Genomic DNA, 12,849 nt, shown 5'->3' on the forward strand with positions numbered 1-12,849 from the left:
ATGTTATTTCATAAAATAAGTTCTTATTTCCCTTCCAGTTTGACTCTTTGGTTGTTTGAGCCTTGAAAGATGTAGATACTGTAAATGCAGACCAGGCTTTTCCAGTGTGTTCATTTCCCTCACATGACTACATTTCTTTCTTTCAGAGACTACCCATTCAGTTTTCAATTGAACTGTTTATTGGAATAGATTTTTAGTTGTAATTACCCTTAGTACAATATTATAAGAAACCCAAAACATTTGATTGGAAATTTGGATGAATATGCCATTTATTTTACAGAATTCCATTGTGATAACAGGGATTTGTTTAAACTGGATTTATGCATCTCTATACCTGTTGAGTTCCTTAATAAAATCCTGCTCTTACCTTTTCTTGCATTAACAGAATGGGGAGAAAAATCATCATCTTTAGCCAAATCAGTGATCAGATTCTCAGAGATTCATCCACGTAATATTGAATTAAAGGTAGAATTGTGTAACTAACACAGTGTATTATTGTATTAACACTGTTAATAATTAAATTAGTCACTATGACAAAGCCTCTCACTTAGTACAGATGTCTTTTTTCCCCAGAAGATAGAAAACTGATTTTCATGTACTTTTAGCTTGTGCACTGCTGTGTCATGGCCAGTAAAATTTGTCCCACTCCTTCTGTACACCTCAGATAAGGGAGATTGGGCAGCTCTGACTGTCCTCCTTACTGTACACCACTCTCCAGCCAGGTCTCCTGAGGTTACACACAGACCTTGGTATGAAGTGGTTGCCTTTGTGTGGTATTATTAATAGCTTTTTTGTTGAGCCTTTATATGTGCTGTAACTTCACAGAGAGTCATTCAGTGCAGTCCTTAATTGTATTAAGAAACCCACAATGTGTCAGACCTCCTGACCTGTTCAACACCACCAGTGATCTATCCACATTGCCCCACACTCTTCTCACTGTTCCTTTTGAGCTGTGGAAACACGTCGAGGGATGAAGAAATAGTTTCAGAGATGCTGAATACACACATGATTTCACATGAAAACGGTGTTGATCTTGCCTATTAGGCATTGCTATCCCAACTGAAGGTGAAGGGGTCTTCAGGTGCTCAAACCTGTGTCAGATATTAACAGTCCTCTAGATGCTCTGACTTGCCTCCTGAGAAGTAGGGGATTTTTCCTTCAGTTTTTGTTGTATCATAAAAAGTAATAGCATATTCAGTATAATATACTAACTGTACAACAGCTATTCAGTTTCATGTATGCTGTTTCTAACTTAATCACCAGCTGTCAGCAGTGGTGAATTATCCACTAGTAGAAACAATAACAGAACTGTGCTATACATGAACTTATTTTAATCTATTCAGAAACTTTTCTGTCTTTTGTGAACTACAATATAAAAAAAACAGCTTTTACAGCCATTACTAGGCAGATAAACTTTTTAGACTGATAAGAATATGAGTATGAATAAACAGTTGGTTTTACTTTTTCCTTTATTGATGGAGCTATTTGTTGTCTGAATTTAACAAATGCCTTGTTTCACTAAATTTCTAGGGTTTGGTCTAATAAGTAGTTTACCTAGACCACACAGGAAGAAAAAGCTCTCTGTTAGACATCATCTGTAAACCATAATCAATTTGAAATTAAACTAGAGGATTAGTAAAACCTTACAGGGACAGGTTAATTTTTAAAAATGTTTTACTGCTAAAGTCTGGAACACAATGGAAATCAACCTTCATGAATATTTACCGCAGTATTATTACACTGTAATTTGTGGTTTCCTTGATGTTGAATACATTCCAACTAAACATTTATAATGTATTACATTCTAGGCCCGTGTGCATTAAGCTATTCAGTTCATTCTGAGTTATTGTTTGTAGGGGGAGCTGTATAATTGAGTAATTTCACATATTTTGTTTGGTCACCCTGTTTTTCACTCTTTTAAAATAGAAATAGTAAAAAAGGATTTCAGTAAACCTGACAGGCAAATCTAAACTGTATCTGTAGTGTCAGGCAATGGACCATTTTGTTTCACTACAGACCAGTTTTATTTTTGCCATTATCCCTCAATTTAAAAAATACAGGCCTTATTTTATATTTTCCATTTCCTTTCCTCTGCAGAACTTTTGAGTGCACAGTTGCTGAAATCTGCTGTATCCCTGTATTATATGTGTGTATTACTGTAAAAATGTGAAAGAATAAAGTTAGAGGAGCAATAATTTGAATTCTGACTACACAAAACCAGGAAAAAAGAATAATTTTTGTGCTGTAAGGCTTGAGTTGGAGTGCTGCGAGTAATTCAGTAGAGTAGTTGACATATTCAATAAAAATCCTAGCGAATCCATCACTGCCAGCCCCCATCCTTTCCCAACTGCCAAGCTGCCCAACAGGAGAGAGCCAGGCTAATCTTTCTGCCTTCGTCGCTATTGTATCCATGCTAGGGAAGAAAAGGAAGAGAGAAAAAAAAGTCATAAAAAATAAAATCTGATAATTGCATTAATGTCAAGCTGGTTTCACGGTCTCTGTAATTGAATCTTGTCATGGCAGTGTGCCTCTTGCCTGGTCTGTGGCCTCACCGCGGGGAATAGGATAATCTATGTGCTTGCTAGCCAGGCCAGTGGTGCCTTTAAGAGGCTCTGAAGAGGGAGAAATACAGGACAGGGGAGCAGGAGACCAGGGACAGCAGAACTCTGAGCATCGCCGCTGAACTGAAGTTAGGCAAAAGATGGTCAGAGGTCATCAAGCAGCATCCTGTGTGTAAACTTGTTGCCTTTTGTCTGCATTTATACACTAAATGCTGTTTCCAGTACTTTTGCATTGACTTCAGTTGAGACTTCCTAAGTGCTCAGAACATCTAATAATTAATTCAGGGCCTGTTGGTCATTTTTGTTTTTTAAAGGCCGTTGAAGTGGTAGTAGTTGTCTGATTTTGAGGCAGTAGTGGGAGAACCACACGGTTAAGTGAAATGTATGAAATTTGCTTAAGCCATTGTGGAGATGGAGACACAGGTCATGTCAAGAGCCTGCAACTCCATTTTTCTCCTCCTCCTTCCATGAACCTGAAAGCCTGTCTTCATGAATCACACAGGCTAGTCTATTTTTCAGTGTCTTGTTTGTCTCTTTGCAGAGATCATTGTATGTTTCCAATATATTTTTTCTAAGTTATATTTCATTGCTACGGTCTCTGTTTTGAAACACTGTTGAATTTCATCCCTCTCTGTAATAGACAATATTGCAGAGTTATATCTGTTTAAATCAGTAGTGAAAAGTAAACACATTTTGGGCACACTGTTATTATTGTGTGTCCGAAAGGTTAGACTTGAATAAAATGTTGTGAAATTGAATGTTAGAACCAGCAATATTATACTCTTTAGACCGATTGTACATTCTTTCAGGGTGTGGGTAATGTATGAGACATTATTTTCTCACGGGTATGGTTTTGTGACTGACCAGCCCTTTCATCAGTATTGGTGTTGATGTATTTTTTTTCAACACCTAACTCGGTACCTTTGAATTACTCATGCTAAAGAGGAATATTCAGAAATGCATAAAATAGGTGCACGATGTTGGTGTGGGTTGAAGAGCGCATAATAGCCATCTGTTACTTTAACCAAAAGCCTAAAAACACAAGCAGAACAGGCTGTATTCATCGACAGTGTGTTAGTAAGTGCAGCAGTAGCTGTTGAAATCATCATTGCAAGGATTTTAAAAGGGTTAAGAAAATGTGACACATCACATCGCTGTTCAAAGACCAGCTGAACCACAAAAGCTGTCTGACAGCCTCTGCTGAAGGTGTACTGGCTAGAGAGGTTAGTTTGATGTTCTTTGACACTGCAACTTCTGGGTTATGGGAAATCTGTTTTCGAAAATGTACTAAAGAGAGTTAGATCTGCTTAAAACAAATGGCGATATCTTCCAAACTGGGTTGAGATAAGATATAGATTCTCTATTGGAAGCCTATCTTCAAACCCGTCAGGAGCCTTTGATTATCTTACACTAGGAGTTGTGATTTTTAAATCGAATCCGCTTTTAACAAACTATTTTGTGCAAAATAAAGTTTCTTCCCTTCGTAAAGCTAGGAACGGACGTGCAGCCATTCTGAAAACTTGATGGCTAAACCAGTATGGCGTAAAACAGATGTTAAGAGCTGTTAAGATGTAACTCCTGGCCGGGCTAATCTGTTGGCTCACCAGTTCAATTTCGGGGCTAAGACTCGATGGCCTGTGACAGATAAACGAGTGTCCCGCACGTTCCAGGGACCTGTTTGGAGTCCCATTGGGGCAAAGGTTAAACTATCAGTGAAATTCCCGGCAGACTCGTGCACACACTGGCCATCATTGTGCTAACTGGTGGGGCTGAGATTCAGGGAAGCAGGGCAGCGAGTGGTGGTGAGCAGAGGGAGGGAGGGGTCAGCTGTTCCATGGGCACGCCACAGAAAGTTCCAAAACAGGGCCTTCGAAGTGTTCAGATTTCTATTGGTCAATTATATGTTTGGGGGGGGGGGGAAACGTCCAGACATGCCAATGGGAACGCTTTCCTTCCTGTTACATCCCTTCTTTGCAAAAAAAAAAGCCATTTCAGCTGGGTTTGTTGGGTAACACCCTCTTCCTAAGTGCTTGGACTCGTGACTTAGCCTGACTTCACTGGAGAAAAGCTCGTCTGGGAGTTATTTTAAAGCCCCAAGTCGAGAAAAATAAATAGAAGACGTAATCTTAGCTGATCAACATCCCATTGACACAGGACTGATTTAAATTCTCCAGCACTAAATGTCTCCATCAGAGGTAGCATTACTCCTCCTTCACAATAAGCCTTTAGAGGGGATTTCATATCATCATCTATTTACAGAATTACACAGCACTGTCTTCAAACATGCTTTGTTCCAAACTAAGCAACTGTAAGACACAACACACATTTTTGTAAAAAACCCAGGTGGCGAACAAAAGGAAAATTTAGATACAGAATGAAGATGTGAAGATTGGCGGCAAAATCTTAAATTAACCGATTTGTTTAATTTTAGGCTTTTTTGAAGACATACTCAGGATGACCAGGTTATTTGTGCTCTCATGACTCGTATTATGGTCGAGGGTTAAACCACTGTTGTGCTGAAGAAAAAATAAGTGTTGAAGGGATTAAAGTAAATGATTTTTTTCGTTGCGCCATTGTGTCTCGGGGAGTTAAATTCCGTTTTAACTGCAATTAGGCAGAACATTAAGCTTCATAAAGCCATCGAGGCCAACTGTGATTAAGACCTTCAGTTTTAGAACACAAAGCCATTGTAAAGTGAGAGTTAGTGTGAGGTGGCAGTCACACAGCTACAGGGCATCCTTATGTCCTATTGGCTGGCTGCAGGGACAAGGCCTGCTTGGGCACTGTACCAAGCCCTTTTTTTTACCACCCAGGTGCTGTGGCAGCTGAACTCAAAGACACCACATGGCCACGAATGGAGTTTTCACATGATGAATAGGGCATCCAGTTTCATCACTGGGCTACACTGTTGCCATTCAGAATCCCTCCTGCCATCCTCCTCCTTCACCATCCTGCGAAAATAAAACACTGCTGCAAATGAATACCTCTTTGTAACATTTAGATCTAACTGTTGCAATAGAGGTACAGACCAGCCCCAGTGCAGACACTGCTGTTGTTTCTGTCTGGCATGATACTAGTAGGATTCTGAATCTGCTGTAACTGTAATTTGGAGTATATATTTGCTACCATACAGTACCTGTCTTTCCTCTGTCCATTTTGCACAGGAATGGGCATCCAGAGTGTTTTTAAATATTTGCAGTACCTGCAATCCTCTGAATTTATTCTGGTCTCTCACAATAATTTTCGTTGATACGTACTGTATTTCTTAGTGTTGTATTTTGTAATGCACTTGAAATTCCCTCCTCCGTTTTGTGTTTTGCTTAAGATCTGGCTTATCTAAAACATGTTGCAGCTACTTGTCTGTGTGTTTTCCCTCAGCCTTAAAAAGCCAGGGATTTCTGTCATACAGTATGACAGTCACTCTTGTATGATCAGAGCTGCTTGAATGCCTGTGCTATAGTAAACTGTTGGAATGACGGTATTTCGCCAAAGTATTTCCTGACTCAGACATTGATGCAAACCGTACGGCTCCCTTGCTGCTTCTGCTTTATGTTGAAGAAAAGAAAGATTTTTTTATTTGCTTTTTCATAGTTCGGGAAAGGGACAAGAAAAAGCTTTTTCATAGAGGAGCAAAGATTTCTGATAAGCTCCTTTCCAAAGGGAAGCCTGTCGGGCGCAACATATCCCCAAGTCTAGGGCCGTTCTCCACGGCCACTCCATTCCTCTTCTGTTTGTTAGTATTTTAACTTTAATTTTCCTGGCTGTCCCCATGGTGCTTTGTTTCATCATGTTGTGGGGTCTAAGATCTAGCTCACTGTTTCCAGAACTTCTGTCCTTTACTCTTAATTCAACCAAACCAACTTGAGAATCAATCAAAGCCCAATACTGTTGATCTTCGCTTGATTGTGACACATTCACATAAACTACTTGATGTCCCATTGAACAGATTGCTGTAATTATTTGTAATGTCGGAGACCTAGCAGCTGGTTTGCTTAGAAAGAGAAAGAGCACTGCAGCTTGTCAGACTGGAGCTTGCTGTTGTATGTCTGCTTCATTTTTCCAGGCCTCATCTTGGCAATAAATTCTTTTCACTTGACTGAAGTGATGTGAGAAGGGACCCATATGGCCTGAAAGCATTCTGCTTGATCCTTGGATCCACTTGGTTCTGTCATTGTAAAGATCATATTCTCCCTGTATGCACATGCTATATTCCCCAGACATGAATTACATGTTAACGTTGAAATTAAAGCACAATCTTTTTCTAAACAATTTTTTTTCCTTGAATTATAAGCTCTTAATAGGTCACTATCTCAAGAAGAGCAAAACTGAGATTGGGAAACATCTGAGTTAGTTCAACAACGATCTGCAGGGAGTACTGACATACAGAAGACATGATGGATGGATTAATACCCTCATTCATTTTTTTCTTTTTTTAATTGTATAATGTTAGCATGCCCAAAGGGTTTGGGCAGCCAGTTGACCTTGGACCCCTAGAGTTTTTTTTTCTCCTCACTAAGGAGTTCTTGGTTCATCTCCTCTGTTCTTTTCTGTTCTGTCTTCACATGTATGGTTAAGCACCTTGGGGCAACCTTGTTGTGAAAGGCGCTATCTAAAAATAAAGTGAATTGAATTATCTCATTTAACTCCTGATAATTTCAGAATCAAGGTCACCAAACACCTTGAAATACACATCACAAGTACTGTCATATATTTTGCCAAATGAACAGGTTATAACCTTGACGCCCAATATTAATGTCTTTATTTAGACATTTTTGTCCTTATTTTTGCAGGCTTTACAGAAGCTGGCAAGCCAGTACTTAAAGAGGGATTGGCCAGGAATGAAAGCAGAAGAACGGACTGACTATAGGTAAATACCACTACCACTACCACTACCACTATGCTGCATTTTCTTATTATACTTCATGTGATTATATCTTTGTCTCACTGTGATCAAATGGTTGTTTCTCCTTCAGGAATGTCTACGCTGTCTGGAAGTCTTTCTTAGAAGGGACAGTGCAGGTGACCCAGTCTCGCATTAATATCTGTGAAAACTACAGAAATGAGATTTCAGAACCTGCCAAGATGGTCAAACTGCTGAAGGAGCAACAGCTGAAGAAGGTTAGCACCCTCACACTCGCAGCACTGGCAAAGCCTGACACCCAGATAAGGCCACCAGAAGCTTAGCAAAGTGGAGCTGTTGAAGTAATGCAGGTTTTTTAGAAATGTTTGCGAAAGACGTTTAATAGCTTTATCTGACAATTGAATGAGTGATGTTGCTTGCAGTATATGGTGTTTTTGAACAAAATAACGTAGAATGAAATCCAGAGCTTTTGAGATGTCTTAAGAAACCTTCTCCCTCACACATTTCTAAAACTTATTTCTTTATAACTGTGTCTAGAACTGCTAGAAACCAATAGACTGTAAAGATTTCTAGATATTTTTCCTGTGATATACTACAGTGATGATTGCAAACCTGCACAAACTCTGTTCTTAAAATATTTATTTGTCACATTGCTGTTAACAGTCAAGTATGGCGCTAGTCCTGCAACATGATGCTGACTTCTATTTTAAGCTGTTGTTAAGCTGTTGTTTCTATAGCCTGTTTGCATTCTTAAATGTATTTAGGGAATGCTGTACCAGTGGGTAGGTCTCCGGACTCGTGACTGGTGTGTTGTGGGTCCAAGTCCCCTGTTCCAGACATTAGTGTTCCATCTAGAGTGAAGTACTTTACTACAGTTGCTCAGTTGCTCCAGCCTGCGCAGCAGTATGGAGAACCAGTATTTGCTGGGGGAAGGTTTGGTAACAGACTGGCATCATGTCGGGGGGGGGAGAGTTATGAGTCGTGCTCTGTTTGCTTAACGCCATGGAAACCAGGATAAACTCTGGACTGATGGACCAGAACTGCCTACTTAGCGGTGATCTCATTAATATGTTAATATTCGGCCTGGCTTTTTGGTCTAATTCATTTTTTCTGTCGACAGTGAGTCGGAGGTGTTTTCGTTCAATACTGCATTTATTTCAAATGTTAAAATCTGCTTTAGTGCCGATCTCTTTTGTTTTGTATCCCCTGGCTCAAGCGCCACGCGTTGTTGCTGTGTGGGGAAAAGCACAGCGCTGGCCTCTGTCCGTCTCCTGCTGCTTTCTTCACGGTGTTGTCAAATGTTTTTCTGCAGTGTATAGAGCAGTTGACACGGATTCAGGCTGAGCTTCAAGACACGGTCAAAGACCTGGCTAAGTCCAAGAAGAAGTATTTTGAGATGGAACAGATGGCCCATGCAGTGCGGGAGAAGGCAGACATTGAAGCCAAGTAGGTGCATCGGAAGAATGAAATTTACAACAGTGAGAAAGTCAGACCGCTGATAACTAGGTGTAATGAGTTCTGAAAAAAAGCACTGTAAGAACCTGTGAAACTCTGCAGCAGAATTAGAGTTTTTGACTGGAAATAGTAACCTGCTAGGCTTGGAAAGCCAGGTACTGATAACTTGAAAAGTGAATAAGACTCTCTTTCACAAATATCATAGGTGTGAATTCTTTTTTTTTTAAGTCATGGGGTTTACTCATCTTTGTATATTAACAATACTTTTAGTATTCTAAAAATATTACTGTGCTCTCCCCATTATCTTTATTAATGGTGAAAAAAGAAGTGAAAGTTGGTATTAAATTCAGATCCTGGTGGAAAATTGACTCATTTTCCTAGGTGGTCTGTATTAGCGCATTGTGCTTGGTGGTGGTCCCATCATTGCTGGTCTTCTAGCTGGAAGAGCAGGGGTTTTTAAATTCTGAATAGTTAGGAAAGGGCCAGTTTGCCTCACGATGCCACAAGAACCTCAAGTTATCAGGCCTTCAGTTGTCTTAATCGTGCTGTCGTTAGACTAATGACCATTTGCTTTCAGTACTCTCCTTCATCCATTTAGACTCCAAGCAGTGAGGAGAGACTGCAGCTGGGTATACCAGAAACCGAAAAAACACGAAGAAGAGCTTTTATCATCTTATGTCTTATCCAACAGAATGCTTTGAAGAGTGCTATTTGATTCCATTTCCAAGTTGAAGTTGCCAGGCTTAATGATGGCAAATGAAATACAGAGAATGTGGATTGTTAACTGTGGCTTTCATTATTCAAGAACATAGTCTAATTTCAGAAAGACAAGTAATGAGCATTCTTAGAAAACACTTTTCCAGTTAGCAATTCCCACTAGTACAGCATTTTTTTCTTTAAAGGATCTACAGAGTTCTTATCTCAGGTCTTATTCTGACTTCCCCTGATGACCACTGGGCTTCTTATGTCCATCAGCAGTGGGATTATGTGAATATGCATTTTTAAGTATCTTTGCAGCTCTTTGTAGTGCTTGGTTCTGTATGAATATGAATTGGAAGTAGAGCGTTAAGTACATCTAAAACACTGGTGTGCTGCATTTAGCAGTCAAATACATAGGGAATACATTTTAATTAAGAAATGTTCTGTATATATTTCTTCTTACGTATTCTCAAAGCTCATGGCACACACTTAGCAGAGTTTTTGTGCAGATAAATAACCCTGTTGTTCTCTTCAGGAATCTGCAATGATCACCAAATTGAAGTGCCAAAATGTTGGAAAGTCTGTTACATTATCAGGCCTTATCCATCTGTTAAAAAGCAGAATTCCGTCCTCCTCTTCAATACCCAATAATCTAACTTCTCTATGTTAATGCTTTTAGCAGATGTTCTGAAAAATTGGCTTTTGCTTATTTCTTATTTCTCAGTACAAGCCCTTACAGTCTATGTTCACATCGATGCATAGTACTGAAACAGCTCTTGTTAGGCTTACTTATGATTTACTGATTACTGCTAACTCTGGCTTTTTTCAGTTTTTGTCTGTCAGACCTCATCTCTGTCTTTGATATCGTTATTCAGAACACTTGCTGAATAGTCTAGAGAGGTTTGTAGGTATTAATGGAACTATTGTGGCATAGTTTAAACCTTGCATGACTGACAGAAAAGGTTGTTCAACTTGGGTTTCGTTTCCCCTCAACTAAGTTGGTCATATCGAATGTCTCTCTGGGCTCTGTTGTTGGTCCTATTCATTTTAATATCTAGATATTGTAATTGTATAAGTTTCTTAGTAGGTATTATGTCTATTTTCTTTTCTTTGCTGGTGAATTTCTTTTCAGATAAAGGCATGGCATGAATCAAGCACTGTGTACCTTATCAGAGTGCTTACACAATAATAAAGAATTAATAGAGCCAATGTTTTTACTTTTGGACTGTGGCCTTCTTTCTTTTCCCTGAATAAGGCTTTCAGTCCTGGGAGACACTGCTTTCTGTACATGTGTGCCATGGATGATGGACATTTGTTCTATTCTGTTCTCTTGTTTTTGCTTTTATCTTGTTTTAAAGAACCTTTAGATAGTGGATTGTGAATGGTTCTATATTACATTCCAAGAAAAACAATCACTATCCCAAGTAAATGCTGAAAGACTAATATCCTTCTAATACCTAGTTATCCAGAGTGTTCTGAAGCCTAATTGCACCAGTCACTCTGAGAAAATGATGTTAAAAGATGACCTTTTTGGATGCTTTTCTTAAAAATGATTCTCTTCTCCTTATTACAGGTCCAAACTGAGTTTATTTCAGTCAAGAATAAGTTTGCAAAAGGCAAGTGTAAAGGTAAGGGTTATCTCCCAAGACATCTTTCACATGTATGCAGGGCCTTGACATGTTTGTTTTTTTCAACTTAAATCTCTTCTCATAGGATGAGTTTTTGCTTGCGCTGCCAGCTATGAATAATAAGAACGGTAACCTGGTACTTTGAGTATATAACTAGTGAATCACAGGAGACAACAGCAGTGGTGTTTTTAAAAGGTCATATTGATTTAGTTATTTTTTCATTCAAGCCAGAACTGAGAAGCCCAGCACTATTTCAGAAAGTCTTACCCTGATTTCCTTGGATGTGCTGCATTGCAAGGAGGTTGTGACTGACTTGTATACAGGACCAGAACCAAAGGGTTGATGAGTATACGAAGTGTTTAAATAGATAGGATTCTCTGCAGAAGTTCTTTTTCCCAGGTTGCTTTAAACTAGCAGCTTGCCTGTCTCTTGCAGTTAAAAGCCAAGAGGAGTGATTGCAACTCGAAAGCCACCCACGCCAGGAATGATTATCTTCTCACCCTGGCTGCTGCAAATGCCCACCAAGACCGCTACTACCAGATAGACCTCATCAGCTGCATCAAGGTAAGGCAGTGGGTGCCACTGAGAAACAGTAGGGATGGGGCTACGTGCCTCTAGGGAGAACAGGGAGAGCATTGTTTTTCCAAACACTTCACATTACAGGTTACTGAGCCATAACACTTCTCCGTGATTTTTTTTCCAGTCGAGGGTTGTTCTCGACGGTAGTGGAAAGCAGGAACAGGTTAATCTGAAGTGATAAAAGATTACATGCGTCCAAGAAACATGATGAATCATGTTGCTGAACTGAGGAGGTCAGGGCTGTGAGCTGTGAGCTGTTCGCGCACCGCAGACTCCTCTTCCAGCAGTGACACACCGAACAGATGTCATCAGAGCTGACTGACAAGCAGTGCGTAGGAGGGCTGTGATCCATCAGCTCAAGGCCTCCTAGACACAGAAAGCTGCAGTGTGGCTCAGATGACTTTACAGTACCCAGCTACATTAAAGTGACCACCTTTGCCACCTGATGATATCAGAGCACTAACAAAGTACTTCCATATACCAGCTTTGGCTAGTGCGTCATGCAGGCTCTGATATGAAGACAGTCATGCAGATGGATGAAAGTTATTCCACTGGCACAGCTATAGGTGATTTTCATATGTCTACATTCCAATATTTACATCACACAGTGAAAGTATTTGGGTATTTAGATCACCTCTGTTTAATTATTGAGTTTATTGTCATGCCTATATTGAAGTTTAAAGTGAGGGTTAACCTTCTGAACGATGTTTGAAATACAATCCTTGAGAGCTCCCACTCAAATGAATTGGCTGCCTCAGGGCACCTCAGACAAGGTGCATTTGACTTGAGGGGCAGAAGACAAACGCCCATCACCTTCTCTGTTCAGAATAACCTCCATATCTCGACCTGATAGGAAACTAAAGGAGCCAGTCGATCCCACATATTAGTCCCACAGATCATTACCTTCATCACAGCCTCAGCTGAAGCTAATCCTCCTAAAAGATTGGCTTAAGTCTGTGCTGCATTATTTACAGCACCTTGTGATATACAGTACACGCCATGTTACAGTATGTTCAGGTTGGTTATGTTATTTGCAGAGAGCTATTATGTTATTTACAGTATTTAC

The 12,849-nt window shown here is 39.8% G+C and overlaps 1 protein-coding gene across 2 annotated transcripts in view; it reads left to right on the forward strand.

Moving 5' to 3' along the window:
- The window catches only part of LOC148658128 (F-BAR and double SH3 domains protein 2-like), an 82,673-nt gene that overhangs the window by 38,551 nt on the left and 31,273 nt on the right, over positions 1 to 12,849 (forward strand). For both annotated transcript variants that reach the window (XM_088639120.1, XM_088639121.1), the window contains exons 4-8: positions 7,352 to 7,428; positions 7,535 to 7,679; positions 8,735 to 8,868; positions 11,150 to 11,204; positions 11,640 to 11,768. In XM_088639120.1, the coding sequence (XP_088495246.1) occupies positions 7,352 to 7,428; positions 7,535 to 7,679; positions 8,735 to 8,868; positions 11,150 to 11,204; positions 11,640 to 11,768 (540 nt within the window). The remainder of the gene's footprint in view (positions 1 to 7,351; positions 7,429 to 7,534; positions 7,680 to 8,734; positions 8,869 to 11,149; positions 11,205 to 11,639; positions 11,769 to 12,849) is intronic.

Source organism: Lepisosteus platostomus, chromosome 7 (genome assembly GCF_059453375.1).
Source record: "Lepisosteus platostomus isolate fLepPlt1 chromosome 7, fLepPlt1.hap1, whole genome shotgun sequence".
In the NCBI taxonomy this organism is placed as follows: domain Eukaryota; kingdom Metazoa; phylum Chordata; class Actinopteri; order Semionotiformes; family Lepisosteidae; genus Lepisosteus; species Lepisosteus platostomus.